At 38.1% G+C, this 13,798-nt stretch overlaps 1 protein-coding gene across 1 annotated transcript; it reads right to left on the bottom strand.

Annotated features, from left to right (window-relative positions):
- Window positions 1-1,254: 1,254 nt before the first annotated feature.
- LOC104518929 (RCC1 and BTB domain-containing protein 1) lies at window positions 1,255-7,921 on the bottom strand. The gene is made up of 7 exons (XM_010175111.2): window positions 7,778-7,921; window positions 6,778-6,928; window positions 6,139-6,305; window positions 3,565-3,723; window positions 2,848-2,955; window positions 1,758-1,900; window positions 1,255-1,306 (listed from the first exon to the last, which is right to left on the bottom strand). Exons 1-7 carry the CDS (start codon window positions 7,919-7,921, stop codon window positions 1,255-1,257), a joined length of 924 nt encoding a protein of 307 aa, XP_010173413.2.
- Window positions 7,922-13,798: the final 5,877 nt, after the last annotated feature.

The raw sequence follows: 13,798 nt of genomic DNA, 5'->3' as shown, positions 1-13,798 counted from the left end.
ATCAGCTTATGAACCTCTATGCACTACTGAGATCTTCCAGCATCTCTGCAGAGATGTCATAAAGTCATTATTTTAGGGAGAACTTCTCATCCATCATAGCTATCCACCTAAACTGCTTCCTTCCCTAAACTTTCTTTCTTTAGCAGAACAAATTCTTATTTTTAGAGTAACTATACTTAAGAAGCATAATAGAACATATATTATAACACATGTATAGTACATGTACAGTATACTTACAGTACACATACAGGATAACATGTTAAGCATACGTTTAACATCAAAATTCAGAAGGTTGACCTTCATAACTGTTCCTCCAAACTAACAAAATAAAGTCTATCAGTTCCTTACAAGCGATATGTGCAATATTCTTCAAGACAGCATCAAATGCCGCCTCCTAAGGAACTGTCACCACAGTACAGATGAATGACAAGAGTTATATAAGTGAAAAGACCAGGAGAAGCAGCAGTAATATGCTTCATGGGAAATGACAGCTCACCACTAATAGCACTGTTTCCAAGGGAGCCAAGTCAAGCAAGATGAGTAAGTTCAAGTGACTTATTTCTCCCTTAGATTCCAAGCAGAAGTTCTATGATATTTTCTCCCTCCTTTAGTCATTGAATAAATGCCAGTTTTATTATAATCCCATGCTTGAGATCACATACAGTTCTAAATGCAACAGTTCCTCTTAGTTCACTCAAGAAATAAATTGCTAAGGAAACAAAGCTGATCTATTTGTAAACATACACATTCATCTTCCAATGCCTTTTTAAAAAATATTTCATTTTGCTTCACTAGTGTCAGTTCCTTCACAGACAAGCCAGCCTCATCTCAGTAGTTTTTTATTGCTATGGTTCCTTTCTTCTTTCCCTCCACCCATTTTTAAGCTCTTAAGCAATCTCAGTACTGTGCAGCTTTTAATTTAATACTAAGTGTGAGAAACAGGAAAAAACAGGAATGACTTCCCAGAAAGACAGTTCAGAAATGGAGGAGAAAAACCAATCACAAGTGTTTCCTAGTTAAGAGGATATTACAAGTTAAGAGATTTACAGGTTAGGGATTTATAGCCTAAGAGGTTTTCAAGCAGAGGTACATTAATCCATAGGTACACACATGGTCGAGAGAATGGGATTGAGGTCCACGTTTGTAGGTGAACAGCAGAAGAGCCATCCCAAATAGGAGGATGGCAAGGGTGCTGAAAGAGGGTGGGCAAGGATTAGGTTTATTCTTTTATGAGTTTAGGAAACCAAGAAACTACTAACTGGCACCACTGATAAAAGTGGTATTATCTGCCCTTAGCTCTAGTAATCTTGCAAATCGAGTTCTGTTTTCGTGGCTGGCTATTGTCAGCCTTTCAGAAAATTGTTTTTTCCTCACACGTCACTTGTTACAAAGGTGGCACTTCCTTCCCTCCCCCTTTTTTAAATGTAGGCCTCAATACAGCTTAAAAGTTTGTCTTATCAGTCTCATAGCTCCAAATTTTTAAACAAAGGAACCATATTCAGAATAGCCTAACACTTAGTCAATCATTATCTTTCTGTAACAGGTACATACAAAGCATGTTTACTCTCAATAATCATTAGAGACAGCAAAAAGCACTCAGTCTATAGCAAACAGTAAGTTACCATCCTTTCCTATGCTTTTAACATCAGCAATAGAAAAACAATCCACCAAGCCCTACACACATATGCTTCCAGTGCTAGAGACTGCGTAATACATGCTCAGACTTATCCATCCAGAAACAGCTTCAGCAAGATTACCTTTCTTTTTCCATCATGATCTGCACCGGGCTTAGCTGGTTACTTTTATTGCCAGTTCCCAGCTGCCCGTAAGTGTTAGCTCCCCAGGCATAGAGCAAACCCTCATCGGTTAGTGCTAGTGTGTGCGCATAGCCACAGGCAATCTGCAAGTAAATGTAGAAGCGTTACTACTAACAAAACAGAGACACAAACAAAATTATCATTGCACACATCACCTTAGTCTAGCTGAGGTTAAACATCTCAGGCACTCTTCATTTATAGCACTACAACGTCTTCTTTCTCAGTACTTAAAGCTAACACAAAATACATTAACTGTAGGTACTGGAAAAGTCCCAACTTCATTAATTTAGTGTTTATTGGTTATTCCTAAATAATTTACTGCGCTCTTGCCAAGTCTCCCTAGCCATTACTTGCTTTCAGTTGCAGGCTCTTCACACAAAGAACAGTGAACTTCAGCATCACATCTTGCAATCCTGAAGCACTTTCATAATTTGATATTTTGAATACTATACAAACTATGAGAGCTGCAGTTCAACAGTCAACACACGTTGAACTCAAGTTGTCACACAAAACTCCACAGAACCTTACTAAAAACCCAGGAAATCCCAATTTTTAGTTTTATTCTTTAGCTGGGGAAAAAAAAAAACAACCAAAAAAACTCCCCAAAGCAAAAAAAACCCAACCACCAAACAACCAAACCCACACCCATGACTCTTCTTTCCTCTCCTCTCACTTCTGAAGCACTAATTACAATATTAAAGTAGAATCTAGTGTGAGTATCTTGTTCTCCTTCATTTCTTGTCTTTGCTAGTGCATTTCATTCACTCAGCTTTGTAACAAAGATACAATTTGTATCCATTGCATAATTTACTTATAGTTGCACTAGCTAATTTTAAATGATTCAGTATATTTACAAAAGCAAGTATTTTAAAGCTTACTTGCACTTTTTATAAGCCTAACATAACTTATAGGAGCTAAAAAAATTCAGTATTTGAACTGCAAAATCTAGAAGCAGGTATAAGATTCCAAAGATGCAGTTTTAGCAGATGCTAGAAACACAAATGTATTCTCATTTCCAAGTGAGACATACCTGGAGTATACACACGCCATGTAACGCTGCCACTCTGCACGGCGTTAGCTGATTGCCGTTGTTTCCAAGACCCAGCTGACCATTGCCGTTGTAACCCCAGCCATAAACCTGATTGCAAAAGGAAAATAAAATTAAACCACTCCCCTGCAGAAGTATAGAATAAGACTTAGTAGTCTTAGAAGACTTAGTATTAAGCACAAGAAGCAAAATAGCACCATAAACTTCTGTGAAATGGAACAGTTGCACAATACTAGGGCAATATTCAAAAGCTTGTTTGGGTTTTGTTGCTGGCAATTTAGCAACGTGTTTAAGAACCAGGATCAGTCAGTGTATTCTTGCAGAAAGAGGAACTATTTAATTGTCCATGCTTTCAAAAAATCTAATGAAGTAATATGTTGAATATTACAATCTATTGAAATAAGACAGACATGCTTAATCCAACTGTTCCAATTTTTGCAGTTGCAGACTCAGTAAGAATTATGTTCCAGTACAGTCTCTGCCATAAGGAGGAATGTTTAGTGTAAACACATCATCTCCAGTTAATTGTAGAGTTTTCCTTAAACTAGTCTCAGAGAAGTTATCGTTGTAACTCTGTACAACTCTATCAATACAACTTTGTTGACTTGAGCACCCCATGTCAGCATTTCTCCATGTTCAGACATTAACCTCTTCAGTTTGGGTAACAGAGAAAGGATGTGAGAACGTAGCGATGCTTACCTCACCATTGTTTACTACAGCCATGGAGGAGGTCTGACCACAGGCAATGCCAACTACCATTTTACCCTGTAAACAGTTAGAAACTCTACGAGGAGTTGGCTGGTTTGCTGTAGATCCTGATCCAACTTGACCACAGTTATTATAGCCCCAAGCGTAAAGCTGTCCATAAAAACAAACAAACAAAAAACTGCAGCTTAAGCCTTAATAATAGTAATGACAGTAATAAATTATAATCTTACTGTAGTCAGCATCAGATTGGGTAAAACACCCTATTTAATGAGCTAAAATGCTTAAAATTAATTTTCAACAGCTGAAAATTATAAACAGCAATAGGATTGACCTAGTAAATACAAACTTTTTTCAGCTTCTTGCTACAGAAACAGAGCATCTGACTACAAAAGGAAACAAAAGAAACATACTTCCATAATAAATATTAGTCAGACTATAAGACAAAGAGCATAGTGAGTGGACTGTCTTTATACTTTTGTGGTGTTGGAAAAAGGAACACAAGCCAGAATGTTATGTTTCCCAGACAAACTTAACCCTCCGGTTTACAGCTATTTAGTTTTCTTCATAGAATTCTAAACTAGGTTATTGCTGGCCACTCATATCTTTTAAGAGCTGTGAAAGGAGATCTTTGTATTTTCAGTTACTTCAATTTTTACTACATGCATACACACCCATAGCTTGGCATAAAACTATTTCTAATAATTCATTCTCTGGTGCTTCACTCAGTTAAAATGTCTGTCCTCTTGGATATACCCAGCCACAGACACACTAGCCAGTAAAAGCACACTGACAGATACCCTAACGTGAAGTCTGCACATCCTTTTTCCTGCGACACCAAACCAAAAGTCAGTCGTTAGAAACAAACACCTCCCCCACCACAAAAAAACCCCAATAAAAACCTCTCACCAGCATAACAAGATGAACAAAAGAAAGCATTAGTCCTTTGCTTTTTGCTACTTGCATTTGCTGGATCTTTGATTCCTACTGAATAATTGAAGATGATCTGTAAAATAGCTTAATTTCAATAACACAGGAAAAAATTAAGGAAGAGCATCTCAGAAGGTAGATCAAAAGGCCAAAGAGCTAATGTTTCCTCTCTCAGAAGCAAGCATGTCTGCAGTCCTTTACATCTATCATTAAGATACCTTTTTAAAATTTGCACTGCATTAAAATTGCACTGAACCAACCATGCAAATCAACTATGCCATGTATTTCCACAAATACTTCCAACTTCAATGCATCTCTGAAACTCAAGGTTTTTGCAGTCAAATCTTTCTGTAAATAAAAATTTGCTTAACACATTTCACTGCTCTCTTTGCTCTCACATTTCACAGTCAATTCTGGTACCTCAGAGAACAAATGGACTAAGCCACTGCAAGGTATGCTAGGGACAGATTTATAGTACATTAACTGGCCACAATGGCAAGTGAGTTGCAAATATCAACTCCATGGTAAATACAAAGAAACCTCCCTTCTTCCATTGAGATTTCAGGCATGTTACATTTATTACAAGAGACAGCATGACCATCACAGGCAGCTACCACACAGCAGCTGGCACCACTAGTTTAACTAATACATTAACACCCTTGCCTTCCCACATGCAAACCAAATTTTAGAGTTTAACCAAGTCAAATATGGCAACACGAAGATTGTTGCTAAGCGTAGGCTCTCCTTTCAGAGATACAACACACACCACTCAAATGAACACAGTATCTCTTTCCTACCCTCAAAATACTGCTTTGCTACTTTGCATTCCTGTTGCACTTTGATTCAATACTGAACCACAACTTCATGCTCAGATTACCAGGATGGACAGGATTGTGGTTTCCATTTTCATTGTTAGGAAGGTTTTAAAATGAGAACTCTTCTTTTGTTAAAGCAGAGCTGAACCCGGGCTTTCCTCCATACAGTGACGTGCAACTCAAATCAGATACACACACACTGGTCAAATCTGACTAACTGGAAACTAATTGCACACATTTCCCCTGACACACAGCCTTAAGCCCTGTAAACAAACAGCATAAAGTAGACTTGGATATAAACCAAGTGCTCTTTCATTAGCTACCACAAAGGTATTCAGAGGTGTGCAGACGAGTATTATTTCACAGTACCAGCGTGGAAATCATGAAGACTACAAGGAACAGACTAAACTCTAAGGAGGGAATGTAAACAACTCATTATACTTTTAAATAACAGAATTTCAAGCAATTAACAAGGTTACATTTTGCACCTTACAAACCATTCTTTCACCTGTAAGTGGCACAGCTTTCTGGTCTCATCCCTGTGAGACAGGGGACAAATCAAAGACACCAAAGTTTATTAGCCTTTTATTCCCGTGTTTATGCGGTTGGGTTGGGGTTTTTTGGTTGGGGTTTGTGAGTGGGGGTGTTTTTTGAGTTGTCTTCAAGTCTGCTCTGAAGAAAAGGAAACCCCAGTTTGAGGCAGTAGGAGAAAAAGTTATGTTGTAACTACACTGTAGAGAAAGAGAGAACTTCAGACTGCAAGGTCACCTGCACTATTCACTTCAAGAAGGAGATTAAGAGGTCTGAACAAGTTTCAACTTACATCACCATCAAAAGACAGCGCCATGGAATGATGAGAGCCACAGGCTACTTCCACCACTTTCTTTATTAACAGATTTGTGCAAACTTGAATAGGAGTAATACCCTGATTGGTCGTGCCATTCCCAAGCTGGCTGTAACCATTATGTCCCCAAGCATACACTTCACCATCTGCAAAAACATTTAAGTTTGTGATAAAAAACACCAAAAATTCCAAGGAAGTTAAGAAAGATAGAATTCTAAGAAATCAGAAAATGCCAACATGAAAGGACATTAACAAATAATCAAACTATTACAAGAATCATCTGTATACTAAAAAAATTATTTACTTTGTATACAACTACTTTATATACATATATGACAGTATAACCTCTAGATTTATTGTGGAAATACATGAAAGTGCACAGGTAAGACTGAGCACCTCACAAAGGATAGAGTAAAACTCTACAGTTGCAACATAATGGAAATGTAACAGAAACTTACTTTACCTGCTACAGAATACATTTAGTTCCACTTAAGACCAATGAGAACCCCTCAGTGTACATCACCCCATTAACAATTACACCTTAATTCATTATTGTTAAATACAAGTGGAACTTAAAATCTGTAACTTATGTTTCTACACTAAATGTTAATTTTCTACCTTCAGTGCAAAGTACAACATGGGGTCCACTTCCATAACTGAGACTAGAAATCTTCTTTCCACATAAGGTTTCTAATTTCTTTGGTACTATTGTGCTCTGATTATCTCCAGTTCCCAAACAATTACTGCAATTCAGTCCAAAAACAAATACCTGAAAAACAGAGGAATACTCATGTCAAGTGATTTATACTCAGGTACACACAGATGTAGTAACATCCAGGTCCTCATAAAGCCAGGACAGAGTTTTGCCATAGACTCTCAAGGGCTGGAGACTTCCCTTGTGGCAGTTAATAAGCTCAAGAGCCAGCATGGGGACGCTTTGGAAGTTAACTGACAGGTCTGAATTCTTCAGATCCATGCAGGCCTGGAAGCTAGGCTTCTCATTTGCACGAACTGCACTATAAAAAGTATTAAACTCTGAAAGTGGAAAACACCACCTGCTTTTAAAAGCAGCTTGTAAAGAGTAGCTGCGGTTGGGAAGCTCATCCTACAGGCAGCTTTGATAGGACTTAAGGAAAAAGAAAAAAAAATCCTACTTTACCCAGTCTCACAAGAAACCCGCCCATTAACACATCCCAAAACAGCTGGCCTGTTTTCTTTTAGCAGCACAATGCTATCTTGCACTGAGTTTCCAAAGAATTAAAATCTGTAGATAATCTTCTGCTGTATTGTTACTTAGCAAGCCATAACCTCATTTTGTATCTTCATACCTGGAGTGCTTGCACTTAATTTCAAGCTACCACAACTTCTTTTGAATTCTGACTGTCTTCAAAAGTACATGTAATCCATCCTGGCCTTTGTCATTTGTAAGTTTTCTAAGTACTCCATCTATATTGTCCCCATACAAGACTAAAAAAAAAAATTACAAGTTATATCCAACATGTTTTGAAATATACAAATTTCACACAATGCTTTTCAGAAGCTACTAATGTACAAGTATTCAGTGGACTCTGAAAACAACTAATTGTAGAGTACATGTTCCACATTATTACAGCCTTACCTCATCGTTGTGCGTTATGTATATAGCTTCGTTGGCTGATGTACCAAATACACACGCTTTCCGAATAGATGCTATTTCTTGAGGTGACAGTAAGGTAAATATTGGCCACTTTCCTACATCCACCATGATGCTGCTGTGTGTCATGACGTCTCTACAAGTAAGACAACATTGCTGTAATAAAAACAAAGGCTTATTAAAAGCTGTATTTTGCACTCAGGTAATAAGATAACTACCTTTATATTAAGACATGCTGTGTCTCTAGAAGTATAACATTCTATTCTACACAAAATATGTAATTATATTTCCATGTATTAAGGTGAACAACTAGCAAATCACTGGTAGGATACTGGAAGAACAGATCTTTTCTTAACAGGATATTTAAGTAAACTGTACTCGGTACAGCTGAACATCTGCTGTTCTACAAGCAAATTTGTTAAAAGATTGTGATCTAGTAATTATCCACTGGTAGCAGATTGGATTTCCAAGGGCATTTTCAGAGAGAATTTCAGTTGAAATTCCCATTTACTAAATTTTCATTTGTGAAATTTTTTTGTAGTCTTACAATTCGTATATGCCATGTAAGCAAGCTGTTTATGTGAATACTGCAAATAAAAATAAAGCTCTTGAGCATATGACCTAAATCTGCCATGTCTTGTGTAATCAAAAGCTGTTATTATGGTCAAAATCTATTTGTGAGAGCACAAAAGCACGAGACAAACTCATGAGTTTGTACAATTAAGCACGGAAACACGTAAAAGTGATTAAGTAAAATTGTCATAATCTGTTACTTAGAAACAAGTTGGACCATATCAAAAGCTGGAAACATGACCGAGCATAGACATCATCTGTCAATGAACACAGATGTAAACAATCTGTCCTTTTACAATGCTCCCTCTTCCCAGTTTCCTCGGGGCAACTGCACCAGCTCAAGAGCAAAGCTGACAGTCAACACAAAGCTACAGAGCTTATTTAGGCCTTCAATCTTGCACATAAAGGTTGTAAAATTGCTCATACCCTGAATGGATTCTGCCACTGACAATCTATGATCCATGCTCAGGGGTATCAGCAGGTTTCATGAAATCTGAAAAGCACTAGGTGGAGAATTTCACAGAGTATCAGTGACATGATACAAATAACAATAAACCATTAAAAAATTAAAAAAGGTTAAGGAGCCATACAGTGGGTAAGAAATGCAGTCTCTATCCAGGTGCCACCCTCTCATCAACATTTAGTTCATGTGTTTGCTCCAGTCCTAGCCCATCCCCATACTCTTTGCTTTGTTGCTTTCAAGTCAGGCTGCTTCTTGATGATGCCTGGGTATCAGATATGGACAACAGTGAGAACACAGGAGAGCCTCTTTCCTTTGCTTCTGATGCTTGCTTCTTAAAACTGCTGACAACCAAGACATGGCTTCAGAAAGCTATTCAAGACCAGCAGTCAATCCTAAAATACAGGTTGTTCAGTGCAGATGTTTTTTGGAAGAAGGGGGTTTATTATTACTGTTTTTAAAAAGTCTGAGAAACAAACACTGAGGGCACAGTGAAAGTATGTGAACAAAAAAAAACCCAACACAAACAAAACTTGTCTCCTTATCAAATTTCCCAACTTTGCTCCCACAAACCCCACTCTGCTCTATAGGCACCTCTCCCACTAAGAGCCTGACTTCACTCTACATTTCACATTTGAAGCAGGTCTTAAAAACACCTGAAGTCTCCAGATGGCACACTCATAACAGATGTATTTGTAGAACAGCTTTTGAAAGTCTACCTGATGCCAGAACCACAGAACATTCTACACAGCTAAAGAGATTTGAATGCATTTAAGCCTTCTTAATTTCTAGTCCAGTTACAAACTCAGATTACTTAGCTGCTAAGATTTGCTACCTTCACTTTGGCAAATCTTTTAATGTATGACACTATCAATCAATTAAAAGAAGGCAGCAGTGGTTTGTTCTTTTGAGCAGACCAAGGAATTGTCCCTTCTGACTTTATCTATTTAATTTGCTCCATATAATATACAATTGGCAGGGCACAAACATGTCATAAAGTGTACAGTAAGAGAAATATTTTCTTCACTGAAGTTCTTTCAACACATCCCATCAATTTAAGACATGAAGACAAAATGTTATTTTGATGGAGAATGTCCCAGTAAATTAACATTAACAAGCTTTACAGCACCCTGAGATCTATTCTACTCTAAATGTAGCCAGTTTAAAATGTGCTACTTTATCTCTCCTTTTCTGATCTTCGCACTAGGTCTTTAGTCGGCTTGGCTTATTCTCCACTACCGTATGACTCAGTTAACCGCTCTTTCACAAAACCTACTTGAGTTACACCGCATTTCCTACACCTCAAGTGGATATCTTGTCAGACAAACTAATGCCAGCAGATAAAAGAAAATCTTTCAAGCACACAAGACTTTCCAGATCGAAGACATAAGCAATGAACTCCATCCACAGATGAAGAACTTCACAATTTTTGACGGGTGTAACACTGCTTTATCTAAAAAAAATGCTGTGTATTTCCAATTTCAACAGTTACTACAATCCTACAAATGTATTTCAAGGGTTTTCCCTAAAATGCTTTTAATGACAACTCATCTGCCACTGGCAGGTTAGTTTCTTTAATAAATCTCAATCCTAAAACCTCTCCAGGTTTAGCAACCAATGAGGTTTCACAAAAATCCTTAAAACAAAACACCCCCCCCCTCGAACCCAACCAAACAACAGAAAACATCTCTTGCCTCTTCTACAACATGTACTGTTTCTCCCCAAACACACACACATTTCGCTTCCTCCACATATATTAACTGTTGTCTTTAGATGCTGCCATTTGCTGGAGTACCCACCATCATTCAGTTGCAACATTTTTACAGTAGCAACAGCAGCTATTTTTGTTTATGCTTATGTCTAAATGAGTGAAACAGCACACAAACCTGAAAGTTCTGGGGATTATACATGGACTACTGTTTCTTAGCTTTAACTGTGCATAGAAAGTTGGTTTAACTACTTATTCTTCATTTTCCACAGAAAATACCCAACCTAGGTGTAAGCACCTCTCTAACGAGGCTTACAAGCTTGGCCAGTTGCCTAGTTTTCCAATAAAAGCTCTAGTTGCCATGGGATGGGAAAAAAAGGTCTACAGTGGGAAAAAGTGTTTGGGGAATAAATATTTATATGCAGTACTAAAAAGGAAGATGTCAGTAAAGTAACTCAGCATTATAAAAACAGAAACTAAATTAATTTTAGCATCCTCTAAGTCATAGTGCACACTTTCCAAAATGACAGACGCTCTGCACTATTGCGACTGACCTTTCACACCAACCATGCTCAAGACTTCATCTTTGTGCAACATTTGTCTGAACACAGAGGGGAAAGGTGTGTGCAGAGTTTCCTCTGGGCAAATCTAGGAAACTTCAGTGATGTCGCTGCAAGCAGTGGCACAAAGAAACACAGTGTCCTCCACTCGCCCTTCCTGTGCTGCACCAGTACGAGACATGGGGTTATTGTTTACGTCTCCTGACCATCACGTGGAAGCCTGGACCCCACTACATTACATACTATGCAACAACTGCACCCTCACTGAAAGTCTGTAAGTGCAATGTGGCAGTGAATGTACCAGATGGAGTCCAAAGTAATGAAGATATTTTAATGTGTATGCAAATAGCTGCCTCAATATATTAGCTCTCAAGCTATTGTTTAGATTCTGTATGCAACATGGCAGCAGCAGTTCTAAGGAGTATCCACCACATGTCAACTTCTAGATTTTAAGTTAATTGCAATTAAAAGCCTTATAAGTATAAAAGTCATAAGCTTAAACTGTGTGTTCTGGTAGACAGTTCCCTTTAGAAACACCGTATGTCACTGCTTTTAACTGTCTTTTCATTTCTGTTGCATGATTCCGTGATGAACAACTATAGACCGTATGGCTTTATATCTCCTGCCGAGCTAACCAGCAGAGGGAGCTGATACCAACAATTCCTCTTCTGACTGCTTTGACATCCTTGAATTATCCAACAATATCAGTATACAAACAGGAACAGAAACAAAGATGATTGTTTGAATTTCAGTGAGGCTAAAAATAAGCAAGAAAGGATGACTTGTAGAGAAGGAAACTGAACTTGCCACATATTATGATAAAAAGAAATTGAACTCAGAGCAGTCACCAACAGGGAAAAATCTAGATCTGCTCACAATTCAAAAAAGCTACATGCTTTCAGAGACAGAAGCCCTTCAAAAATTCTATGCTTAACTGCTGCCTATGCATTCAACTTAGCACTAGTTTGCTTTCTAAAGAAAGCGTGTTCAGGCTGATTCTCAGTCATACACGAAGGCAAATGAATCCCTGCCTCAAAAAAACAAACAAAAAAAGAGTGTTTATAAAACGTTTTGTTAAATTCTTTTAGATAATTTTTCACAGAGTTTATAGTTCAGCTATACAAATCCATGCTGGAGAGAACAATAGCTGAACACAACATCCTACTGGGAAAACAGCACCAATTGTCATTGCAACAGAAAACTATAGTTAACTCCTCAAAGATTATCGTAAAGGCTATTTGAACACAACTGCGTGTTTGTTTCAATCTTTCCTCAGGCTCCAGTGTTGCCGTTTATTCTAGCTGAGCAGACTTACTCCTGCACAGAAAGAAACTGCAGGCTCAGGCCTTCATTTCTCCTAATTGTCTACGGGAATTATAAACAGCAGTGAGAACACAAAAGCTGGGATATCTGTCTTTACAACAACACAAAATGACTGGCACACTCGATCCTTTTTTAATTTTAAGTACAACTCAACCAAGAAAGAGTCAAATCCTAGACATTAATCTGTCCCATGTTATCTCCAGTTTATGTTTGGTTTTTTAATCTCGTATTTCAGTACTGAAGAAGAACAGGGAAACACTAGGCACTACTGACATTAATCAGATACGCAAACCAAGTGATTTGATTGCAGCTTTCTTCCTGCCAACAAAAAGATATTGCACGCCCTGAAATCTTGTGCCTTAACTTACTTTCCTTAGGCCTTACATAAGGCAAGATTTCTGTGACAGAAACCGCGTGTTCAAACCTCTGCACAATTTATTCTTGGATGCCTTTTATGAGCAATACAGGGAAGGTCAAACCTGCTGATCTGGGAACTGACAACCAGACCTATTTGCTTTAAGTAACCAACCGAAAGAGATCCAAGCAAGCAAAAACCACCACATACATGAATACTATTGAACATAGATTGTTTTAGCCATAGGAAAAAAACCCTTAGTAGGATGACAGTCATCCACTCACCATAACAAAACTGTAATTACAATCACAATATGCCTCGCCCCCCGCTTTTTTTTTTAGCTGAGCCATTACTGCAACTCATTGAAACCATTCACTCAGGACAAGACACCTTCCAAAGCAATACCTGTATTTCAATCCGATGCACACAGAGACAGGCATTCAAAGTAAAACATTCATACTAAGGGTCTAAATCATTATTGCATCTTCCAAACACTGTTTTTCCTAAAAACCTTTGTGCACCAAACACACTTCCATTCACAATGTTTGGCATCTTTATCTCATAACCTCACCCTTACTTTAAACAACTAAAGTCCCTTTTGCATTTTGTCAGTAGACAACATGCTCACCAAAAGAGATCACTTAAACTGCCTACATTACAACTCTGAAAGTTCCTTTTAAGAAGTAAATATTCCTTTAGCATATGGTTTAGAAGAACTGCATTAAAACCTGAAGAAACACTAATTATTTATACAAAGCCCATTGAGGAAAAAAAACCCCAAACTGTTGAGAAACCTCTTTTTCAGTAAGCTAGCTCTCAGCTTTCAGGAAGCAGATAACAAAGGGAAGGATGAACCGAAACACCATGAATCAGAAACAAAACCTGTAAGGACATACCGTGAGCTGCGTCACGCAGGAAGAGACTTTCAGAGAGCTACGGGGAGAAAGCACAGGCGGGCCAGGAGAAAGCTTCGCCAAGTCACTCGGATGACGACCCCTAACCAAGCCCCCTTGACGCGAGAAGGACC

The sequence above is a fragment of the Antrostomus carolinensis genome, unplaced genomic scaffold (genome assembly GCF_000700745.2).
Source record: "Antrostomus carolinensis isolate BGI_N321 unplaced genomic scaffold, ASM70074v2 scaffold43459, whole genome shotgun sequence".
NCBI lineage: Eukaryota > Metazoa > Chordata > Aves > Caprimulgiformes > Caprimulgidae > Antrostomus > Antrostomus carolinensis.
This window is presented reverse-complemented; position numbering and strand designations above follow the sequence as displayed.

What these genes read in the sequence shown, in the direction of transcription:
- LOC104518929 (XM_010175111.2), bottom strand. Translation starts at nt 7,921, where the DNA reads ATGACACACAGCAGCATCATGGTGGATGTAGGAAAGTGGCCAATATTT. An exon ending in CGCTGTCTTTTGATGGTGAT is followed by an intron (nt 3,724 to 6,138) that starts GTAAGTTGAAAC and finishes TTTTATGGACAG; the next exon opens with CTTTACGCTTGGGGCTATAA. An exon ending in ATGGCGTGTGTATACTCCAG is followed by an intron (nt 1,901 to 2,847) that starts GTATGTCTCACT and finishes ATTTACTTGCAG; the next exon opens with ATTGCCTGTGGCTATGCGCA.